We start from the raw sequence: 24,835 nt of genomic DNA on the forward strand, positions 1-24,835 counted from the left end.
GTTTGGGATGAGTTTGACCGCAGAGTGAAGGAGAAGTAGCCAACAAGTTCTTAGCATATGTGGGTACTCCTTCAAGACCGTTGGAAAAACATTCCAGCTGAAGCTGGTTGAGAAAATGCCAAGAGTGTGCAAAGCTGTCATCAAGGTAAAGGGTGGTTACTTTGAAGAATCTAAAATATATTTGGATTTGTTTAACACTTTTTTGGTGACAACATGATTCCATTTGTGTTATTTCATAGTTTTGACGTCTTCACTATTATTCTACAATGTAGAAAATAGTAAAAATAAAGAAAAACCCTTGAATGAGTAGGTGTGTTCAAACTTTTGATTGGTCCTGTATATGCAGTAGTATTGTATCGATACTAAAAATGCTTATATAACAATGTGTCTAAGAAGTGCACAACATAAAACATCATGCCATACTGTAACAGTACCTAAGAAACATTTCAATGCAATGCATGAACATCCATAAGTGCTTAACGAAAAAAACAGACGTATGCATGTCATTGGCAAACACTTGCTTATATGTTGACTTGTGAGGAAGATGGTATGTAGCTTTTATACTGTATTGTGCTCTTTATAGAAAGTTAAGGAACAGCTCCTATCACAGAGTTCCATTGGTATGAGACACTTCACTCTAATTTAGTGATTGGAGAAGTAGATTGCTTTGCAAGGTGGATTTCACAAGCCCTCAAGTTCTGCTAGGGAACAGTGTTGAGTTGAACAAAACAGCAAGATGATATTGTGTGTGGTGGTGAGTAATGGACAGTGAGGATGAAGAACATCTTCCATTAACTGGTGGGATTATTTGCCACTGAGTCATCGCACATGAATGTTCCGGGGAACAAAGCCCCAGTTTATTGGTGTCCTCTCAAACAGTAGCTGATTCATTTCTGAAACGCCACACAAACAACCAGAGCAATGTGTCTATCTAATGCTCTCCAGGACCAGAGGTTGACACCATTGCTAAGGAAAATTGTGTTGAGTTTTTATGAAAAGGGGAGTGAATTACCCTCCTCTTTCAAATGTCATTGTTTTATTGGGACAGACATATTGATTAAAAAAGGGGAAACCGATGAGAGGTGTGCAGACCGGGTTGAGGAGATCAACTTGGGGATTGAAATTCAAAACTTTTTTTATAGGACATGCGCAGTCTGCAGTCTGGAGTTGGCTGCGTGAGCACTAGACCAAACTCAGACACAAGCAAACAACATTGGAGGTAAATTCTCTGGTGGCAAGTCTCTCTGTCTGGACCACTTGATGGCCGCCATTAAGAAGGAGTGAGGAACATCTGAGGCCTGTCATAGCTGCTATGTTTGTGGTGCAATTTCAGGCCCCCAAATTAAACAGTGTCCATATGCTCGACGTTCACACCCAATCAATTACCTATTAATGGTCTTAAGGAGAGTTCACACGGAGGTCAAGGTGTCCAGGCAGTTGGGGACAGCCTGGGTGATTAGGAAACCCTTATTTGCAGCTGCTAAGTGGATTGTTGGCATGACAGAAGGTTAGATCATGGAGACAAAGATGACAATACGGCAAGACAACAGTATTTGTGGCCGGGAAATGGTAACAGACATGTAAAAAGAACTGGCTTGATCCGAAGGTACTACACTACAAGAATTTGATTAAAGGATTCAAAACCCTTGAACTGACATAATAAGTCACAGTGAAAGACTACCTGGGCTTTGGTAATGAAATAAGGTCTTGGCTTGGCAATGAATGGAAGATGAGGATGGGCTAAACTTGAAGGGGTTGGAGAGAATGGGACAGCAGGCGTCATCCCTTTGAATGGACACGATCAGCATGGATAAAATGAATTGCCAACCGTCTGATAACCGTAGACATGATCTGAAATTAGTAATTGCTCAATAGCAATGCTCTCTTCACTAATTCATCACTGTAACACTCTTCCTAAACTACTTGTTATAGGGCCCGATCTACCGTAAGCCAGTTTGATCAAATTAAATTGTATGACTAGTCATTCAACTGAGACTGCTCTTCTCTGTATCACGGAGGCGCTCCGCACTGCTAAAGCTAACTCTCTCTCCTCTGCTCTCATCCTTCTAGACCTATCGGCTGCCTTCGACACTGTGAACCATCAGATCCTCCTCTCCACCCTCTCCGAGTTGGGCATCTCCGGTGCGGCCCACGCTTGGATTGCGTCCTACCTGACAGGTCGCTCCTACCAGGTGGCGTGGCGAGAATCTGTCTCCTCACCACGCTCTCACCACTGGTGTCCCCCAGGGCTCTGTTCTAGGCCCTCTCCTATTCTCGCTATACACCAAGTCACTTGGCTCTGTCATAACCTCACATGGTCTCTCCTATCATTGCTATGCAGACGACACACAATTAATCTTCTCCTTTCCCCCTTCTGATGACCAGGTGGCGAATCGCATCTCTGCATGTCTGGCAGACATATCAGTGTGGATGACGGATCACCACCTCAAGCTGAACCTCGGCAAGACAGAGCTGCTCTTCCTCCCGGGGAAGGACTGCCCGTTCCATGATCTCGCCATCACGGTTGACAACTCCATTGTTTCCTCCTCCCAGAGCGCTAAGAACCTTGGCGTGATCCTGGACAACACCCTGTCGTTCTCAACTAACATCAAGGCGGTGGCCCGTTCCTGTAGGTTCATGCTCTACAACATCCACAGAGTACGCCCCTGCCTCACACAGGAAGCGGCGCAGGTCCTAATCCAGGCACTTGTCATCTCCCGTCTGGATTACTGCAACTCGCTGTTGGCTGGGCTCCCTGCCTGTGCCATTAAACCCCTACAACTCATCCAGAACGCCGCAGCCCGTCTGGTGTTCAACCTTCCCAAGTTCTCTCACGTCACCCCGCTCCTCCGCTCTCTCCACTGGCTTCCAGTTGAAGCTCGCATCCGCTACAAGACCATGGTGCTTGCCTACGGAGCTGTGAGGGGAACGGCACCGCAGTACCTCCAGGCTCTGATCAGGCCCTACACCCAAACAAGGGCACTGCGTTCATCCACCTCTGGCCTGCTCGCCTCCCTACCACTGAGGAAGTACAGTTCCCGCTCAGCCCAGTCAAAACTGTTCGCTGCTCTGGCCCCCCAATGGTGGAACAAACTCCCTCACGACGCCAGGACAGCGGAGTCAATCACCACCTTCCGGAGACACCTGAAACCCCACCTCTTCAAGGAATACCTAGGATAGGATAAAGCAATCCTTCTCACCGCCCCCCCTTAAATGATTTAGATGCACTATTGTAAAGTGGCTGTTCCACTGATGTCAGAAGGTGAATTCACCAATTTGTAAGTCGCTCTGGATAAGAGCGTCTGCTAAATGACTTAAATGTAAATGTAAATGTATTTATCAAATGCGCCTAATACAATGGGTGTGATATCCCAGAAATGTTGCATATGCACAAAAAAGCTTATTTCTCTCAAATTTTGTGCACAAATTTGTTTACATCCCTTTTAGTGAGCATTTCTATTTTGCCCAGATAATCCATCCACCTGACAGGTGTGGCATATCAAGAAGCTGATTAAAACAGCATGATCATTACCCAGGTGCACCTTGTGCTGGGGACAATAAAAGAGCACACTAATTTCTCTACCATAAGCCACCTCCAACATCGTTTTAAAGAATTTAACAGTACGTGCAACTGGCCTCACAACCGCAGACCACGTGTAACCTCGTCGCCAAGGTCCTCCACATCTGCTTCTTCACCTGTGGGATCATCTGAGACCAGCCACCCGGACAAGTGATGAAATTGTGTGTTTGCACAACTGAAGAATCTCTCTGCAAACTGTCAGAAACTGTCTCAGGGAAGCTCATCTACGTGCTTGTCGTCCTCACCAGGGTCTTGACCTGACTGCAGTTCGGAGAAGTGTGCTCTTCACAGAGGAATCCCTTTTTCAACCGTACCGGGAAGATGGCACACAGCATGTATGGCGTTGTGTTGGCGACCAGTTTAATGATGTCAACTTTGTGTACAGAGTGCCCATGGTGGCGGTGGGGTTATGGTATGGGCATGCATAAGCTACGGACAACGAACACAATTGCATTTTATGGATAGCAATTTGAATGCACAGAGATAACTAACGAGATCCTGAGGCCCATTGTCGTGCTATTCATCCTCCGCCATCACCTCATGTTTCAGCATGATAATGTGCAGCTCCATGTCGCAAGGATCTGTACACAATTATTGGAAGCTGAAAATGTCCCAGTTCTTCCATGGCTTGCATACTCATCAGACATGCTCATTGGGATGCGTTGGATCGACGTGTACGCCAGCGTGTTACAGTTCCTGCCATTATCCATCAACTTCGCAAAGTCATTGAAGAGGAGTGGGACAACATTGCACAACCCACAATCAACAGCCTGATCAACTCTATGCGAAGAAGATGGTGATCACACCAGATTCTGACTGGTTTCTGATCCACGCCCCTACTTTTTTTTGTTAAGGTATTTGTGACCAACAGATTAATATCTGTATTCCCAGTCATGTAAAATCCATAGATTAGGGCCTAATACAGTTACTGAAATTGACTGATTTCTTTATATGAACTGTAATTCAGTACAGAGTAGAAGCAGCAGAGACGCAGCAACAGATAAACCTTCACGTAAGCTACTGTATATTCCAAGCATTCATAACAGGGCATGATAGTGTCTGCTTTCATAACAGGGCATGACAGTGGTCCATTCATTTACGATAATCAGACATGACACCATCTGATATGCAACACACAGGCCAATGACAACATTATGCATCAATGCATCACTGCATTTAGAGTATTAAAAGGACATTACACTCCAAAATCTAAGTTTGTCAGATGTTTTCAATAGTATCCTAATATCAAGATGAATCCATGTCCCACACCACCAGTTGTGTACGCCTCAGCTATACACCTCAAGTGAATGGAAAAGATAAGCACAATAAACCTGGAAATGATATGGTTCTTATCTTTCTATTCTTTTTGGACAGTGGCATTTCGCTGGATCTACAAAACAGATGGGCTTGGAGCTGGACTTATCTCAACAGAAGAACACATTTGAGGTCAAAAAACGTCTCTGTTTTTGGAGTGTAATACACTTGGTGCTCTTGAGCCAAAAAGGGTCCCCTAAATGGCAAAAATAATTGTCCAGAAATGACCTCATTGGAAAGAAAAGGGCACATCTCCTTGTTAGCCTATAAATGACAGATTGTATTGTATGAGGAAAGAAATATATTACTATTATCATAGTGCCTATGAACTTCACAGATGACACACATAATTTCAGTTAGCAACTAAACTACTATAATGTACCTTTTAATGTAAGTATAATAAGACAGGTACGTACCTTACTGGCCCCAGGCAGCAGGTGCAGTTTTACATATGGATCTGAGAGCCCGTTGTGGTCCATGGGTTTTAGCCCCTGTGGGAGAGACAGACAGAGAAGAGAGTGTCGTAAGACTTCACAAGGTAGTACCTGCCAGACATACAAGGCCACCTGACATCCAATTTAAGTCAAACACCTTTGTTTCTGTCAAGTGCACAACCTCGTCAGAAGAACAAAAGCCATGTCACCTAAATAGAAACTCCAGACCGTGAGACCTGTTCCACAGCTGGCAAAATAACTTTTCCACAAACAAAAAATTCCATCTCACTGCCTCAGTCGACTTCAGAATGTGTTGAGAGAAACTGAAATAATGAGCAAATATAACTCTTGTGAAGGTTAGCTCTCTAACAAGAGAACTAAAACAGTTCATATGAAGTACTGGTTCAGAATATGTGTTAGTAAGTCAGCTATACTGAACAAAAATATGAACGCAAAGTGGAACAATTGCAAAGATTTCATTGAGTTACAGTTCATAAAAGGACATCAGTCAATTGAAATGAATTCATTAGGCACTAATCTATGAATTTCACACGACTGTCACGGTCGTCCTCCTCTTCTGAAGAGGAGAGGCGAGAAGGATCGGAAGACCAATATGCGGCGTGATGTGTTCATGTTGAATGTTTTAATTAAAGAAAAAACTGAACACAGAAACACTATACAAAAACCAGTAAACAAAAATAACAACCGTGACGCTAATGCGAGCTGCGCTGAAACAAGCCATCAACATAGACAATCACCCACAAACAAACAGTGCAACCCAGGCTACCTAAGTATGATTCTCAACCAGAGACAACTAATGACACCTGCCTCTGATTGAGAACCATACTAGGCCGAAACATAGAAATCCCAAATCATAGAAAATCAAACATAGACTGCCCACCCAACTCACGCCCTGACCATACTAAATAAATACAAAACAAAGGAAATAAAGGTCAGAACGTGACAATGACTGGGAATACAGATTTGTATTTGTTGGTCACAGAAAAGTAGGGGCGTGGATCATAAAACCAGTCAGTATCTGGTGTGAAAACCATTTGCCTCATGCAGCGTAACACATCTCCTTCACATAGAGTTGATCCGGCTGTTGATTGTGGCCTATGGAATGTTGCCCCACTCCTCTTCAATGGCTGTGCGAAGTTACTGGATACTGGCGGGCACTGGAACACGCTCTCCTACATGTTAATCCATAGCATCCCAAACATGCTCAATGGGTGACCTGTCAGGTCACCAACACAAAATGTGAAGAAATCCAAGGGTTCTAAATAATTTTGCAAGGCACTGTATATTACCCTTTATCAACAAAACACCATTGATGTGCAGCATCAGCTACTGCGACAGTGAACGGAATTGCCCAACCCTGTACTAGGCCATTGTCAGATGGACAGGTATTAATATTTGAAGTTACAATAAACAGATTGTTGTAACTCTTAGTTGTTTGTGACTTGTTTGCAATTGCCGAGTGTCAGCTGAATCAAAGTTGTACTTTTTCTCTCTCTCCCCCTTAGTTAAGTTAAGTTGAACTGTTTTCCTTTTGTGTGTGAGTTCGCATGTGTCTGTCTGTCTGCGTCAGTGCTATCCTATCTCCCAAACTTATTTGCTCAGCCATGTGTGGGATGAACATTCTTCAGTGTGTGTGTGGCATTTCTCTCCCAACACAGAGCAATACTTGGTAATGAACGTTTTTTTTATCCCCATGAGTTTCGGGTGAACAAGTGCAAAGTTAATATTTCTATTTTTGTGAGGCGGCTACTCGTCTGGAAAACCTTTTATACATTTTGTGTGTGCCTAATCAAAAACTCATGTCACATTCCAATTCCACATCAAAACCAAACTATGAAAACTTTAAGAACAAAAAAGCTTGAAATATGATTGTAGGACTGAATGGAGCAGGAGGGAATGAGTGTTTTTTCTCTGTTCCTACGTCGCTTCCTCTTAGCAATCATTTATTGGAGGTCCATTGCTGCCTCTACTCTCTACGCTCTGAGCCTTTCCTACTTTCATTCGCAGCATTTCATCTCCTCTACAAAGCCCCAGATTGAGTCAGATGTTTGTGTGGGACACAGATGGATGTTCTCTTTGATAGTCCAGCGGTGCAAGTGTCTCCCCATTGGGCGAGCGGCTTCAGAGACGCTCCACAGATGTCAATTGATAGGATCTGTCGTGGAATTGCGCCAGACAACAAAAAGGTTCCCAACACACACTTGTGGGCCTCACTACTCCAAGTTATGTTATGTTATGCTGTACATAACACTACCAGTCTCTGGGCTGAACCCAATAGGATTCCGACACTTTGGAATAAGCTGTCTACAAGTAGCATGAAATATCAGCTTGCATTTGACAGGCAGCTCAGGGCTGATGTATTGAGTATATGTAGTGTTTAGTGAGTGGATGCTTCCCTAGGTAAATTGTTTTGTTCATGGTTTAAACAGCTATCTGGCTGACATACAGTATGAGCCTCGGGGTGCTCACTCTGTTACACCACTGAAGAGCAATAGATCAGTACCTTTGACGTACTATGATACTGTGTTCTTGCGTTGTCACCAGAGTTGGGGTTAATTCCACAAATCAAATTAAATTCCCTCTCCCTGTAAATTCAATGTAACTCGATTCAAACTCCAGTTCAGTCTTTGAATTCAGAGATAATTCAATTCCTCTCAATCCAATGTTAGGTACAGTACATTCCCCAAATTCCAATTTGAATTAAATTCCTTCAGGCTTTCAGGTTGTGTAACGGTTTTCTTGCGTTGAAGGAGAGGCGGACCAAAACGCAGTGTGGTTTCTATTCATGGTTCTTTAATAAAGACTCTACACATGAACAGACTAACAAAACAAGAAACGTGAAAACCTAAAACAGCCCTATCTGGTGCAAACACAGAGACAGGACCAATCACCCACAAACACACACTGAAACCCAGGCTACCTAAGTATTTGATTCAATTTTTGTTGTTGATTTTGTATGATTCTCAATCAGAGACAACTCATGACACTTGCCTCTGATTGAGAACCATACTAGGCCGAAACATAGAAATACCCAAATCATAGAAAAACAAACATAGACTGCCCACCCCAACTCACGCCCTGACCATACTAAATAATGACAAAACTAAGGAAATAAAGGTCAGAATGTGACAGGATGATAATGTCACTGTTCAGACAGGCTAGCTATACTGGAAATATAGAAATACGAATTGAAATTATTTAAAACAAATCCTGTACTCCATTTTTTATACTAATTGCCTTACTTCCATCAATTCAAGATTAAATATTTGTACAGTTACAATTCCATTTCAATTGAAATAGTCCAAACAGTCTAATCCCAATTCAATAACTTGAATATTGACATTTGATTTGAATTCAACATAAATTATCCACTCCATGAGTGAATTTAATTGGAATTTCAAATTACATTGGAATTGACCAAAACCCTGACTGTTAGGCTGTATGGGTGGAAGCATTAAATACATGGTGAGGTAACACTCAACCAAAGCTCCCTGTGCAGTTACAACCTCCTCTACTCAGTTTTCTTCCTTACTGAAGACTAGCCCAGTCAACCGAAACAGAAGCAAGCGAGATCAGGCTAGTGACCGAGATCAGAATAGTTCCACCAGGCTAGAGGAGGACCAGACATGGGCACTGGTCTGAAATACCTGGACATCTGGTTAAGTGAGTGTTCCACAGGATACCAGGTATGATGGCCAAAATTGAGCCATGAATGTCTCCTTTAGAAAATGGTTGAAGTCAAGCATGAGAGGCCATCGTCGAATGACCAACTACAACCAAAGCTGAAATGCTTTCATCATCTAACAATTTTTTGACATCTCTTTAAAGTAAAGACAGGGAATAGGCTATATCATGCATATTTTCCCATTAAAACTTGAAACTATGGCACTAAAAAATGGCAGTTGATTGAAGGGACTGACATACAGTAGATACTATCTCCCTCCGTGGCGGTTACCACACCACTGACCTTAACTCTAAACTGGGCAGAGATGCATTATGTGGGTTTGGTGTCAGATGAACAGATGATCATCCGCATGATCGCGGCCCTGATTGCCTAAGCCACTAGTGAATAGCCAGTTGATCATAATTATGGGGAAACGGGGGGAGATGACGGTTATGAAAGGCAGATGGGCACCATGCAACAGTGTATCCACACACCTCACACATAGTCATTAATTCCCCTTGATGCTGCCTTTGTGTGTTGTGCCTGTGTCTCCGCCTCCCTCCGGCCCCTTTCCCCACATGCCTGGAAATGTCTGAATTTTTTGAGTCAAATCAAGTCCTCTTTATCTTTAATATTACCCTTCCTTGCTTCATCTCCTTACGCGAGGAGGTGTGTGTGGTTGGGCAAGGCAGAATACATGTTTGTGAATGTAGAGATTAGTTTCAGTGAAATGCTGGAGGGAATTGGAGGGATGTAAGAAGTATTGTAGATAACCTAAGCTTCATGGCCAGCCTATGAGCTAGAGTTTACATGGCTTGTGTGGAATTTCATTCTGTTTCCGTTAAAAAATGTATTTTACTCAGTTGTATCAATATTTCCACACTATGAGGTTGAAAATAATAGAGTTAACTTGTGAAAATTATGATAATGCCTTTTAGTGTTGGAGCTGTTTGAAAAGAGTTTTGGTGGGATGGAGTTTGGCCTGCCTGGTGACATCATCATCCAGTAAATTAGTTAATAGACCAATAAGAAAGATTTCCAAAGCTAGTTTTCAGACTTCCCCTCCTCACTTAGACCACTTCCAGACAGTCCTAGCAAAATTCTTGCTTGAGAAATTACTCTATGCTAAGAAGCTATTTTTGGAAGTCTGTTTTTTTTTTGGAAGCTATTTTTGTTTATTTTTACTATTTTAATTAGAGAAAACAAATCACAGTAAGGTAAGTAATTGTTACCTCAAAAGTATTTGATATTGAGATAACAATGGCTGCATTGGATCTTTAAGCTTTAATTATATTCAAGTAAACAGGAGTTTGGCAAATTTCAAATGGTGTAGGATACACTCACTGTTTTGCTTACCTATTTATCAAAGAAGCCACAGGCAGCTGCTGCAAAGTATGCATACCTTTATCTTGCAGCTTGTGTGGGATGCACACAACTGCCCCAAAAAACGCTTTTTGAAAAACACAAAGTCTAATCTATCTCAGATTTCAAAAAAACTAAAACGAACCCACTGTTTGCTTAAAACATAAATGTTCTTAATACATTCTGTCTAGCATCTGGGCTACATCTGGAGACCCTTTTCCCAGTTGCTGCATTTTGGCCTTATTCCCTGCCACATTTAACTGTCTCTGGCATATGTCTTTGTTAGCATATCTGACTGGCCTGTGTACCTGCAGAGGCATCAATCACTAACAGCAGTGATAATGGAATAGATGAGTTGGGGTGGAGATCCCAGAGTAACAGTCAGGGTGGGGTTAAGAGACAATTTATGCATAATCCGAAAATGTGGTCGTAGGTGCAGTATGGATAGTGTGACGCAATTGCAGAGCCTCCGGAGGAATGCAGAGGCCAAATTTTGTAACAATGCAAAGGGCTCAGTACAGCTCCGCATTGACATGATTTCTTGATGGTAGGTGGGGGCGGGAGGTCCAGTATAAACACAAACTCACTTCCTTGATGCAGATGTCGGATTTACTATGCAGAGCCTTTAATTTATAAAGAAATTAAATCCGCTTTGTTTTTTTTTCCTACGCCATGATACTAACAAGTATCGTGATACTGGCCCAAATGGATAGTATACTGTAGAATGTACGCCCAATTTAGAAAGGCTCTATTTTCTCTCTTTCTTAAAACTGCATTGTTGGAAAAGGGCTTGTATGAATTTCACAGTATTTGGCGCATGTGACAAATATCATTTGATTTGAAAGGCTCCACTACGTTACCTGTTGATTCATAGACTTTCAGGTACTGCACATAAACTTACACCGATAAAACAAACATACACCGTACCCTCAGCCTGAATCTGGCACTGAATGGTGTGGCTGTTGAACAAATTCAGGACAGTTGCTCTCGAATCTGCAGGAACTACTCACATCCATACACCCTCCCCCCCTTAGATCAGGGATGGACAACTGGTGGTTCCTGCAGACCCGCGAGCAACTGCGGCACCTCATGATGAGTTCAGATTTTTTAAGGCCCCTAACCCCATCAAAGTTAGCCATCCCTGCCTTAGATTGTAAACTGTCATGGTCAAAACATACACTGAAGATTTAATGGTTGTAGAAGTCTGTCCGTGATAAAGAGATGCTCTGCTTTTTTTGACACCACAAAGCAAGTCCTGCAGGCTCTAGTTTCATCTTATCTTGATTATTGTCCAGTCATATGGTCAAGTGCTGCAAAGAAGGACCTAGTTAAGCTGCAGCTGGCCAGGAACAGAGCGGCATGTTTTGCTCTTCATCATAATCCGAGGGCTAACATCAATACAATGAATGCCAGTCTCTCTTGGCAAAGAGTTGAGGAAAGACTGATTTTCAATGTACCAAAATGCAAAACGACGACGGATTCAAAACTTTGAATTATTCAATTTAAATTATTACACAAAATTCTTGCAGATAGAATGTTATATACATGGGGGATACAATTTTCCCAGCTCTGCAGATTTTGCTGCAAGGAGGCAGAGTCATTAGATCATTTATTTTGGTATTGTACATATGTAGCTCGTTTTTGGTCACAAGTCCAGGAATGGCTGAAGAATTGCAATATTTACCTAGAACTAACGCTGCAGATAGCAATACTGGGTGGTTTGAAAAGTCACAGTCAATCGATCAATAATATAATCATTATTTTTGTAAAAATGTTTATCTTTAATTTACAATCTGTTGAAACTATGAGAATAGAAAGGTTCAGTACTGTGAAGCATCACAGCACAGTTGAGAAATATATGGCAAATAACACCATTCATTTTGGATTTCTAAGAGTTAGATGGGAGGGGTTGAATGGAGCTGAAGGGTTGGACGAATAACAACAAGATAACAAATGTAAAACTTACGGGGTCTGTAAAATGTATATAGGTTCAGAACTTTTGTGAAATAGCAGATTGTCACATTCTGACCTTTATTTCCTTTGTTTGGTCATTATTTAGTATGGTCAGGGCGTGAGTTGGGGTGGGCAGTCTATGTTTGTTTTTCTATGATTTGGGTATTTCTATGTTTCGGCCTAGTATGGTTCTCAATCAGAGGCAGGTGTCATTAGTTGTCTCTGATTGAGAATCATACTTAGGTAGCCTGGGTTTCAGTGTGTGTTTGTGGATGATTGCTCCTGTCTCTGTGTTTGCACCAGATAGGGCTGTTTTGGGTCTTGTCTTGTTTATCTTTGAATTAAACTTGAATCAGAATAACCACGCTGCGCTTTGGTCCGCCTCTCCGTCAATGGAAGAAATCCCTTACACAGTTACAAATATAAATCAAACTGGACGGACATCAGAAAGAGGAATGCCAGGACTAAAAACAAACAAAATATAACTACTGTAAAATAGATTGTCTGCAAAATGTGTATAGTATGTATAAACAGAAGGTAGAAGCCTAAGTGTTTTTGTTTATTAGTTTACTCCAATTGGGGGAGGGGTTGAAGGGTTTGCAGGGAATAATAAAGGTATATACTAAAAAAAGTGCATGTGTATACAGTTGAAGTCGGAAGTTTACATACACTTATGCTGGAGTCATTAAAACTCATTTTTTCAACCACTCCACAAATTTCTTGTTAACAAACTATAGTTTTGCCAAGTTGGTTAGGACATCGACTTTGTGCATGACACAAGTAATTTTTCCAACAATAGTTTACAAACAGATTTTTTCACTTATACCTTATCACAATTCCAGTGGGTCATAAGTTTACATACACTAAGTTGACTGTGAAAGCTTAGAAAATTCCCGAAAAGTATGTCATGGCTTTAGAAGCTTCTGATAGGCTAATTGACATCATTTGAGTCAATTGGAGGTGTACCTGGTATCGGCCACAGCCAAGAAGCTTTAACTTCCCGACTGATGTTCCTGTGATTTTGACGCCATTTCCAGTCACAACTTGCAGACTTGTTTACGTGCTGCTGTGCATTTTGTTGCCAACCTTACTTTGCTACCTGACAATTTTACGTTTTTACTTTTTAATTACCGCTTATATTTTTGGTTTTTCCCTCAACTTTTTTTTTTTTCATTCAACTTTTTCACTCCGGACGCTTTATCTGGACATGGTTCATCAGGACTTCCAACAGCCGAAGCTAAGTAGTAACATTAACATGATGCCTTCTAATTGCAGTCGCTGTACTCATAATATGCAGGAGAAAGATTGCCTCATGACGAGGATAGCTGTGCTACAAGCCCAGCTTCAGACACAATCGTGAGGCAAGGGTAATTTCAGTGTAGGAAAGGATGAAACAGCGTCTGTGCCACCAGTAAGTACAGATAGTAATGTTAGTATAAATCCCCTCACACGGTCCCACAGCCGGACAACTTTCTCACGGTTTCTGGAGGGAAATGCTGTAGGAATGCTCAACCGGTGTCACTCATTCAGCCGACAGAAACTTTCAACCGGTTTTCCCCATTAAGCAAGGAGTCGGAGTCAGAGGCCGAGCCTTCTCTTGTCTCTACACCTCCCGTTATGGGGTCTGAGACGCCAAAGCTTCCCACCATTAGCTCTGACAAATTGAAAACTCTAGTCATTGGAGACTATCATCCGCAGTATTAGACTTACAACGAATCATCCAGTGATCATACACTGTTTACCTGGGGGCAGGGCTACCGACGTTAAGGCAAATCTGAAGATGGTGCTGACTAAAGCTAAAACTGGCGAGTGTGGAGAGTATAGAGATATTGTTATCCACGTCGGCACCAACGATGTTAGGATGAAACAGTCAGATATCACCAAGCGCAACATAGCTTCAGTGTGTAAATCAGATAGAAAGATGTGTTGGCATCGAGTAATTGTCTCTGGCCCCCTCCCAGTTAGGGGGACTGATGAGCTCTACAGCAGTCTCACAACTCAATCGCTGGTTGAAAACTGTTTTCTGCCCCTCCCAAAAGATAGAATTTGTAGATAAATTGGCCCTCTGGACCAAGCCTGACCTGCTGAGTAGTGACGGATTCCATCCTTACTGGAGTGGTGCTCTCATCTTATCTACCAACATAGACAGGGCTCTAACTCCTTTAGCTCCACAATGAAATAGGGTGCAGGCCAGGTAGCAGGCTGTGAGCCAGCCTGCCAGCATAGTGGAGTCTGCCACTAGCACAGTCAGTGTAGTCAGCTCAGCTATCCCCATTGAGACCGTGTCTGTGCCTCGACCTAGGTTGGGCAAAACTAAACATGGTGGTGTTCGCCTTAGCAATCTAACTAGGATAAAGACCTCCATTCCTGTCATTATTGAAAGAGATCAAGATACCTCACATCTCAAAATAGGGATACTTAATGTAAGACCCCTTACTTCAAAGGCAATTATAGTCAATGAACTAATCACTGATCATAAACTTGATGTGTTTGGCCTGACTGAAACATGGCTTAGGCCTGATGAATTTACTGTGTTAAATGAGGCCACACTAGTGACCATATCCCCCGTGCATCCCGCAAAGGCGGAGGTGTGGCTAACATTTACGATAGCAAATTTCAATTTACAAAAAAAAAATGTTTAAGTCTTTTGAGCTTCTAGTCATGAAATCTATGCAGCCTACTCAATCATTTTTTTATAGCTACTGTTTACAAGCCTCCTGGGCCATATACAGCGTTCCTCATTGAGTTCCCTGAATTCCTATCGGACCTTGTAGTCATATCAGATAATATTCTAATCTTTGGTAACTTTAATATTCACATGGAAAAGTCCACAGACCCACTCCAAAAGGCTTTCGGAGCCATCATCGACTCAGTGGGTTTTGTCCAACATGTCTCTGGACCTACTCACTGTCACAGTCATACTCTGGACCTAGTTTTGTCCCAAGGAATAAATGTTGTGGATCAGAATGTTTTTCCTCATAATCCTGGACTATCGGACCACCATTTTATTACGTTTGCAATTGCAACAAATAATCTGCTCAGACCCCAACCAAGGAACATCAAAAGAAGTGCTATAAATTCACAGACAACACAAAGATTCCTTGATGACCTTCCAGATTCCCTCTGTCTACCCAAGGACACCAGAGGACAAAAAATCAGTGAACCACCTAACTGAGGAACTCAATTTAACCTTGCGCAATACCCTAGATGCAGTTGCACCCCTAAAAACTAAAAACATTTCTCATAAGAAACTAGCTCCCTGGTATAAAGAAAATACCTGAGCTCTGAAGCAAGCTTCCAGAAAATTGGAGCGGAAATGGCGACACACCAAACTGGAAGTCTTCCGACTAGCGTGGAAAGACCGTACCGTGCAGTATCGAAGAGCCCTTACTGCTGCTCGATCATCCTATTTTTCCAACTTAATTGAGGAAAATAAGAACAATCCGAAATTCCTTTTTGATACTGTCGCAAAGCTAACTAAAAAGCAGCGTTCCCCAAGAGAGGATGGCTTTCACTTCAGCAGTAATACATTCAAATTATGATAAAGCCAGTGACTGATAAGTCCAAATTATGGACTCCTCTTTAAATCTGCGTATTCCTTCAAAGCTCAGTTGTCCGGAGTCTGCACAACTCTGCCAGGACCTAGGATCAAGAGAGACACTTAAGTGTTTTAGTACTATATCACTTGACACTGATGAAAATAATCATGGCCTCTAAACCTTCAAGCTGCGTACTGGACCCTATTCCAACTAAACTACTGAAAGAACTGCTTCCTGTGCTTGGTCCTCCTATGTTGAACATAATAAACGGCTCTCTATACACCGGGTGTGTACCAAACTCACTAAAAGTGGCAGTAATAAAGCCTCTCTTGAAAAAGCCAAACCTTGACCCAGAAAATATGAAAACTATCGGCCTATATCGAATTTTCCATTCCTCTCAAATATTTTAGAAAAGGTTGTTGCGCAGCAACTCACTGCCTTCCTGAAGACAACAATGTATACGAAATGCTTCAGTCTGGTTTTAGACCCCATCATAGCACTGAGAATGCACTTGTGAAGGTGGTAAATGACCTTTTAATGGCATCAGACCGAGGCTCTGCATCTGTACTCGTGCTCCTAGACCTTAGTGCTGCTTTTGATACCATCGATCACCACATTCTTTTGGAGAGATTGGAAACCCAAATTGGTCTACATGGCCAAGTTCTGGCCTGGTTTAGATCTTATCTGTCGGAAAGATATCAGTTTGTCTCTGTGAATGGTTTGTCCTCTGACAAATCAACTGTACATTTTGGTGTTCCTCAAGATTCCGTTTTAGGACCACTATTGTTTTCACTATATATTTTACCTCTTGGGGATGTCATTCGAAAACATAATGCTAACTTTCACTGCTATGCAGATGACACAAACCTGTACATTTCAATGAAACATGGTGAAGCCCCAAAATTGCCCTCTCTAGAAGTATGTGTTTCAGACATAAGGAAGTAGATGGCTGCAAACGTCTACTTTTAAACTCGGACAAAACAGAGATGCTTGTTCTAGGTCCCAAGAAACAAAGAGATCTTCTGTTGAATCTGACAATTAATCTTAATGGTTGTACAATCGTCTCAAATAAAACTGTGAAGGACCTCGGCGTTACTCTGGACCCTGATCTCTCTGTTGAAGAACATATCAAGACTGTTTCAAGGACAGTTTTTTTCCATCTACGTAACATTGCAAAAATCTGAAACTTTCTGTCCAAAAAATGATGCAAAAAAATTTATCCATTCTTTTGTCACTTCTAGGTTAGACTACTGCAATGCTCTACTTTCCGGCTACCTGGAGAAAGCACTAAATAAACTTCAGTTAGTGCTAAATACGGCTGCTAGAGTCCTGACTAGAACCAAAAAATGTGATCATAGTACTCCAGTGCTAGTGGGGGGCTGTGCTTTGGTAAAGTGGGTGGGGTTATATCCTTCCTGTTTGGCCCTGTCCAGGGGTGTCATCGGATGGGGCCACAGTGTCTCCTGACCCCTCCTGTCTCAGCCTCCAGTATTTATGCTGCAGTAGTTTATGTGTTGGGGGGCTAGGGTCAGTCTGTTATATCTGGAGTACTTCTCCTGTCCTATCCGGTGTCCTGTGTGAATTTAAGTGTGCTCTCCAATTCTCATTTTCTTTCTCTCTCTCGGAGGACCTGAGCCCTAGGACCATGCCTCAGGACTACCTGACATGATGACTCCTTGCTGTCCCCAGTCCACCTGGCCGTGCTGCTGCTCCAGTTTCAACTGTTCTGCCTGTGATTATTATTATTTGACCATGCTGGTCATTTATGAACATTTGAACATCTTGGCCATGTTCTGTTATAATCTCGACCCGGCACAGCCAGTAGAGGACTGGCCACTCCACATAGCCTGGTTCCTCTCTAGATTTCTTCCTAGGGTTTGGCCTTTCAAGGGAGTTTTTCCTAGCCACTGTGCTTCTACACTGCATTGCTTGCTGTTTGGGGTTTTAGGCTGGGTTTCTGAACAGCACTTTGAGATATCAGCTGATGTACGAAGGGCTATATAAATACATTTGATTTGATTTACCTGTGGATGTATTTCAAGGCCTACCTTCAAAATCAAAAGAAATCAGCCAAGACATTAGAAAAAAAGTTGTAGACCACACCTCCTCATCCTTGGGAGCAACTGAAGGTACCACTTTCATCTGTACAAACAATGGTACGCAAGTATAAACACCATGGGACCACACAGCCGTCATACTGCTCAGGAAGGAGATGTGTTCTGTCTCCTAGTGATGAACATACTTTGGTGTGAAAAGTGCAAATCAATTACAGAACAACAGCAAAGGACCTTGTGAAGATGCTGGAGGGAACAGGTACAAAAGTGTCTATATCTACAGTAAAACGAGTCCTATATCGACATAACCTGAAAGGCCGCTCAACAAGGAAGAAGCCACTGCTCCAAAACAGCCATAAAAAAGCCACACTACGGTTTGCAATTGCACATGGGGACAAAGATCATACTTTTTTGAGAAATGTCTTCTGGTCTGATGAAACAAAAATAGAACTGTTTGGCATCATTATGTTTGGAGGAAAAGGGGGAGGCTTGTAAGCCGAAGAACACCATCCCAACCATGAATCACTGGAGAGGCAGCATCATGTTGTGGGGGTGCTTCGCTGCAGGAGGGACTGGTGCACTTCACAAAATAGATGGCATCACGAGGTAGGAAAATTACGTGGATATATTGAAGCAACATCTGAAGACATCAGTCAGGAAGTTAAAGCATGGTTGCAAATGGGTCTTCCAAATGGACAATGACCCCAAGCAAACTTCCAAAGTTGTGGAAAAATGGATTAAGGACAACAAAGTCAAGGTATTGGAGTGGCCATCACAAAGCCCTGACCTCAATCCCATAGAAAATGAGTGGGCAGAACTGAAAAAGCATGTGCGAGCAAGGAGGCCTACAAACCTGACCCAGTTACACCAGCTCTGTCAGGAGGAATGGGCCGAAATTCACCCAACTTATTGTGGGAAGCCTGTGGAAGGCTCCCCATAATGTTTGACCCAAGTTAAACAATTTAAAGACAATGCTACCAAATACTAATAGAGTGTATGTACATTTGACCCACTGGGAATGTGATGAAAGAAATAAAGCTGAAATAAATCATTCTCTACTATTATTCTGACATTTCACGTTCTTAAAATAAAATTGGTGATCCTAACTGAACTTGGACAGGCAATTTTTATTTGGATTAAAAGTCAGGAATTGTGAATAACTGAGTTTAAATTAATTTGGCTAACTTCTTATGGCTGGGGGTAGTATTGAATAGCTTGAATGAATAAGGTGCCCAGAGGTGCCCAGAGCAAACTGCCTGCTACTCAGTCCCCGAAGCTAAGATATGCATATTATCATATTTGGATAGAGAACACTGACGTTTCTAAAACTGTTTGAATGACGTCTGTGAGTATAACATAACTCAAATGGTAGGCAAAAACATGAGAAAAAAATCCAACCAGGAAGTGGGAAATCTGACGTTTGTAGGTTTTCAACTCTTGGCGTATCGAATACACAGTGGGATATTGGTCATTTGGCACTTCCTAAGGCTTCCACTAGATGTCAACAGTCTTTAGAACCTTGTTTGATGCTTCTACTGTAAAGAGAGGGGAATGAGTCAGTGCTCTGGCAGAGGGCCATGAGTTGACCACGCTCGTTCACGTGAGAACAAGCTCTGTTCCATTGCATTTCTACAGACAAAGGAATTCTCTGGTTGGAACATTATTGAAGATTTCTGATTTGTGAACTGAATGCGCTAACAAAAGGAGGTATTTGAACATAAATTATGGACATTATCGAACAAAACAAACATTTATTGTGGAACTGAGATTCCTGGGAGTGCATTCTGATGAAGATCATCAGTATCTCACAAAAGTAGGTACATCCCTCAAATTTTTGTAAATATGAGTATATCTTTTCATGTGACAACACTGAAGAAATGACACTTTGCTACAATGTAATGTAGTGAGTGTACAGCTTGTATAACAGTACATTTGCTTTCCCATCAAACTAACTCAACACAGCCATTAATGTCTAAACTGCTGGCAATAAAACATTTTTTTAGATCACCCGTACTCCACACACAGAGACGCGTACAAAGCTCTCCCTCACCCTCCATTTGGTTAATCCGACCACAACTCTATCCTCCTGATTCCTGCTTACAAGCTAAAATTAAAGCAGGAAGCACCAGTGACTCGGTCTATAAAAAAGTGGTCAGAGGAATCAGATGCTAAACTACAGGACTGTTTTGCTATCACAGACTGGCATATGTTGCGGGATTCTTCCAATGGCATTGAGGAGTACACCACATCAGTCACTGGCTTTATCAATAAGTGTATCGAGGACGTCTTCCCCACAGTGACTCTACGTACATACCCCAACCAGAAGCCATGGATTACAGGCAACATTCGCACTGAAGTAAAGGGTAGAGCTGCCGCTATCAAGGTGCGGGACTCTAACGCGGAAGCTTACAGGAAATCCTGCTATGTCCTGTGACAAACCATCAAACAGGCAAGGTGTCAATACAGGGCTAAGATTGAATCATAGTACACCTGCTCCGACGCTCGTCTTATGTGGCAGGGCTTGCAAACTATTACAGACTACAAATGGAAGCACAGCCTCGAGCAGCCCAGTGACACAAGCCTACCAGATGAGCTAAATTACTTCTATGCTCGCGTTGAGGCAAGCAACACTGAGGCATGCATGAGAGCATCAGCTGTTCCGGACGACTGTGTGATCACGCTCTCCGTAGCCGACGTGAGTAAGACCTTTAAACAGGTCAACATACACAAGGCTGCGTGGCCAGAAGGATTACCAGGACGTGTGCTCCGGAAATGTGCTGACCAACTGGCAGGTGTATTCACTGTCTTCACTGAGATTTTCAACATGTCCTTGATTGAGTCTGTAATACCAACATGTTTCAAGCAGACCACCATAGTCCCTGTTCCCAATAACACAAAGGCAACCTGCCTAAATGACTACAGACCCGGTAGCACTCACGTCCGTAGCCATGAAGTGCTTTGAAAGGCTGGTAATGGCTCACATCAACACCATTATTCCAGAAACCCTAGACCCACTCCAATTTGCATACCGCCCAAACAGATCCACAGATGATGCAATCTCTATTGCACTTCACACTGCCCTTTCCCACCTGGACAAAAGGAACACTTATGTGAGAATGCTATTCATTGGACTACAGCTCAGCGTTCAACACCATAGCACTCTCAAAGCTCATCACTATGCTAAGGATCCTGGGACTAAATACCTCCCTCTGCAACTGGATCCTGGACTTCCTGACGGGTCGCCCCCAGGTGGTGAGGGTAGAACGCAACACATCTCCCACACTGATCCTCAACACTGGAGATCCCCAGGGGTGCATGCTCAGTGCTCAGTCCCCCCCCCCCCATTCATCCACGACTGCATGGCCAGGCACGACTCCAACACCATCATTAAGTGTGCAGACGACACAACAGTGGTAGATCACCGACAACGACTAGACAGCCTATAGGGAGGAGGTCAGAGACCTGGCCAGGTGGTGCCAGAATAACAACTTATCCCTTAACATAACCAAGACTAAGGAGATGATTGTGGACTACAGGAAAAGGAGGACCGAGCACGCCCCCATTCTCATTGATGGGGCTGTAGTGGAGCAGGTTGATTGCTCCAAGTTCCTTGGTGTCAACATCAACAACAAACTAGAATGGTCCAAACACACCAAGACAGTCGTGAAGAGGGTTCGACAAAGCCTATTCCCCCTCAGGAAACTAAAAAGACTTGGCATGGGTCCTCAGATCCTCAAAAGGTTCTACAGCTGCAACATCGAGAGCATCCTGACTGGACCCTATTACAGGGGCTGAGTCACTGGCATACTGGGGCTCTTTCATACCGTCTCTGGAAGGGGTGCGTCACTTGAGTGGATTGAGTCACTGATGTTATCTTCCTGTCTGGGTTGGCGCCCCCCCCCCCTTGGTTTGTGCCGTGGCAGAGATCTTTGTGGGCTATACTCGGCCTTGTCTCAGGATGATAAGTTGGTGGTTGAAGATATCCCTCTAGTGGTGTGGGGGCTGTGCTTTGGCAAAGTGGGTGGGGTTATATCCTTCCTGTTTGGCCCTGTCCGGGGATGTGCTCGGATGGGGCCACAGTGTCTTCTGACCCCTCCTGTCTCAGCCTCCAGTATTTATGCTGCAGTAGTTTATGTGTCGGGGGGCTAGGGTCAGTTTGTTATATCTGGAGTACTTCTCCTGTCCTATTTGGTGTCCTGTGTGAATTTAAGTGTGCTCTCTCTAATTCTCTCTTTCTCTCTTTCTTTCTCTCTCTCGGAGGACCTGAGCCCTAGGACCATGCCTCAGGACTACCTGACATGATGACTCCTTACTGTCCCCAGTCCACCTGGCCATGCTGCTGCTCCAGTTTCAACTGTTCTGCCTTATTATTATTGGACCATGCTGGTCATTTATGAACATTTGAACATCTTGGCCATGTTCTGTTATAATCTCCACCTGGCACAGCCAGAAGAGGACTGGCCACACCACATAGCCTGGTTCCTCTCTAGGTTTCTTCCTAGGTTTTGGCCTTTCTAGGGAGTTTTTCCTAGCCACCGTGCTTCTACACCTGTATTGCTTGCTGTTTGGGGTTTTAGGCTGGGTTTCTGTACAGCACTTTGAGATATCAGCTGATGTACGAAGGGCTATATAAATACATTTGATTTGATTTGATTTTGGTTGCATCACTACCTGGTACGGCAATTGCTCGTCCTCTGACCGCAAGGCACTGCAGAGGGTAGTGTGCACGGCCCAGTTCATCACTGGGGCTAAGCTGCCTGCCATTCAGGACCTCTACACCAGGCGATGTCAGAGGAAGGCCCTAAGAATTGTCAAAGACCCCAGCCACCCCAGTCATGGACTGTTCTCTTTACTACCACATTGCAAGTGGTACTGGAGTGCCAAGTCTAGGACAAAAAGGCTTCTCAACAGTTTTTACCCCCGAGCCATAAGACTCTTGAACAGGTAATCATCCCCTCTGGACCGGTCATTTTCTGAACAGATTTTCATGTTAGAAAATACATTAATCTGGGATATTTTTGTGGGCCGAAGTTTCAGTGACACATCCAATGTCTGCATTTACGGATTGAAGAAGCAGTTTAAATTCATCCACTTTGTTAATCAATGACCTTGAATTACAAACATTCGGAGTCTCTGTGGCATTTTTGGACATATTTGCGACATCACATAATTCATTTACAACTCTGAGTTCACTTGAGCGATTGTGTGTTTGAAGTATTTTAGGTCTGTTACCTTCTATTATTTAGTATTTTCCTATGTCTGCCCTTACCAGCTGTAGTCCCTCTCATCTGGCTTCTTGTGCGCATTATCCCAAGGCACAGACGTTTGTCTCGGATACGCCTTACGTTTTTTGTAAATTCATAGAAAATGTGTTGAGTATTGCACAACGTTTGTACAATCCATCTTTATCAAAGCCATGCTTAATCGTTTAAAAAAGCAAGGGAAGTATGCAGTGCGACAACAACAAAAAACTATAAAAAACAAATATTTCAAACATTGTAACACATGTTACTCTCGAGGGGCTGCCTGGAAGTGTAACCTGGTGGGATGCCAATAGCGGGAAAGAGTTGGTTAGGGTTGGTATAGGCTGGTTACTGTTTGGTTAGGGTTTGGTTAGGGGTTTTCCACTCCAAAGGGGACATTGGGAGTTGGTTGGGGTTGGGGTTGGTCTAGGTTGGTTAAGGTTTGGTTAAGGTATGGTTAGGGGTTGTCCACTCAAAAAGGGACATTAGGAGTTGGTTGGGGTTGGTCTAGGTTGGTTAAGGTTTGGTTAGGGGTTTTCCACTCCAAAGGCGACATTGGGAGTTGGTTGGGGTTGGTCTAGGTTGGTTAAGGTTGGGTTAAGGTATGGTTCAGGGTTTTCCACTCCAAAGGGGACATTGGGAGTTGGTTGGGGTTGGTTGGGGTTGGGGTCGGCTGGTTAAGGTATGGTTAGGGGTTTTCCACTCCAAAGGGGACATTGGGAGTTGGTTGGAGTTGGTCTAGGTTGGTTATGGTTTGGTTAAGGTATGGTTAGGGGTTGTCCACTCCAAAGGGGACATTGGGAGTTGGTTGGAGTTGGTCTAGGTTGGTTATGGTTTGGTTAAGGTATGGTTAGGGGTTGTCCACTCAAAAAGGGACATTAGGAGTTGGTTGGGGTTGGGGTCGGCTGGTTAAGGTTTGGTTATGGGTTGTCCACTCTACAGGATAAAGAGGGAGTTGGTTTGGGTTGGTGTAGGCTGCTGGTTAGGGTTTGGTATGGGTTTGATTAGAGGCTGTCCCTTCCACAGAGGAAAGTGGTAATTGGTTGTGGATGGTGTAGGCTGGTTAGGGTTTGTTTGTGCACACCACAGGAGAAAATGGTAATTGATTGGGTTGGTGTAGGTTGGTTAGGGTTTGGTTATGGATTTTCCACTCCACAGGGAACAGTGGGAGTCGGTGCCTTACCTTCTTATACCTGGGATTGGGGAGCTGTTCCCCAGCAAACATAAACCAGGACCATGTCGAGAGATAGGAGTGCATGCAAGAGAGGAAGGTGGAGGAAGAGAAACATAAAAGAAATATGAAGACTTTAGATAAAGAGAAAAACAACAGCATGCCTTTGAGGAAAAGAAAAAGAAAGGGGGAGTGGAAAGACAGAGTATTGTCTGAACTTTTAAAACAAAAACTACAAAGCAAATAAATGCTTGAGTTTGGAAACATTTTTAAAATAATAACCAAGACGGAATTTGAAAAGTGTGTTACAATTAAATTAAATGTAAGTTTGTATTTAATGGTGAGTTGCTAGAAAGTTTACAGTTTTGAAACATTGCTGCCTTGGAACTCATTGTTAGGGATTAAGTTGGCTTTGTTAAGGTTCTTTTAATAAACATTTCCAAATCCTGTTTTACAACAAAAGTTTGAGATAGAATGTGCCACTCATATAATTCGGTCAG

At 43.0% G+C, this 24,835-nt stretch overlaps 1 protein-coding gene across 1 annotated transcript in view; it reads right to left on the reverse strand.

Moving 5' to 3' along the window:
* LOC135550894 (double C2-like domain-containing protein beta) overlaps positions 1-24,835 on the reverse strand; it is a 152,798-nt gene that overhangs the window by 48,426 nt on the left and 79,537 nt on the right. Inside the window, exon 3 of the mRNA XM_064982106.1 lies at positions 5,311-5,385. Within this exon, the coding sequence (XP_064838178.1) occupies positions 5,311-5,385 (75 nt within the window). The remainder of the gene's footprint in view (positions 1-5,310; positions 5,386-24,835) is intronic.

This window comes from Oncorhynchus masou, chromosome 12 (genome assembly GCF_036934945.1).
Source record: "Oncorhynchus masou masou isolate Uvic2021 chromosome 12, UVic_Omas_1.1, whole genome shotgun sequence".
Classification (NCBI taxonomy): Eukaryota; Metazoa; Chordata; class Actinopteri; order Salmoniformes; family Salmonidae; genus Oncorhynchus; species Oncorhynchus masou.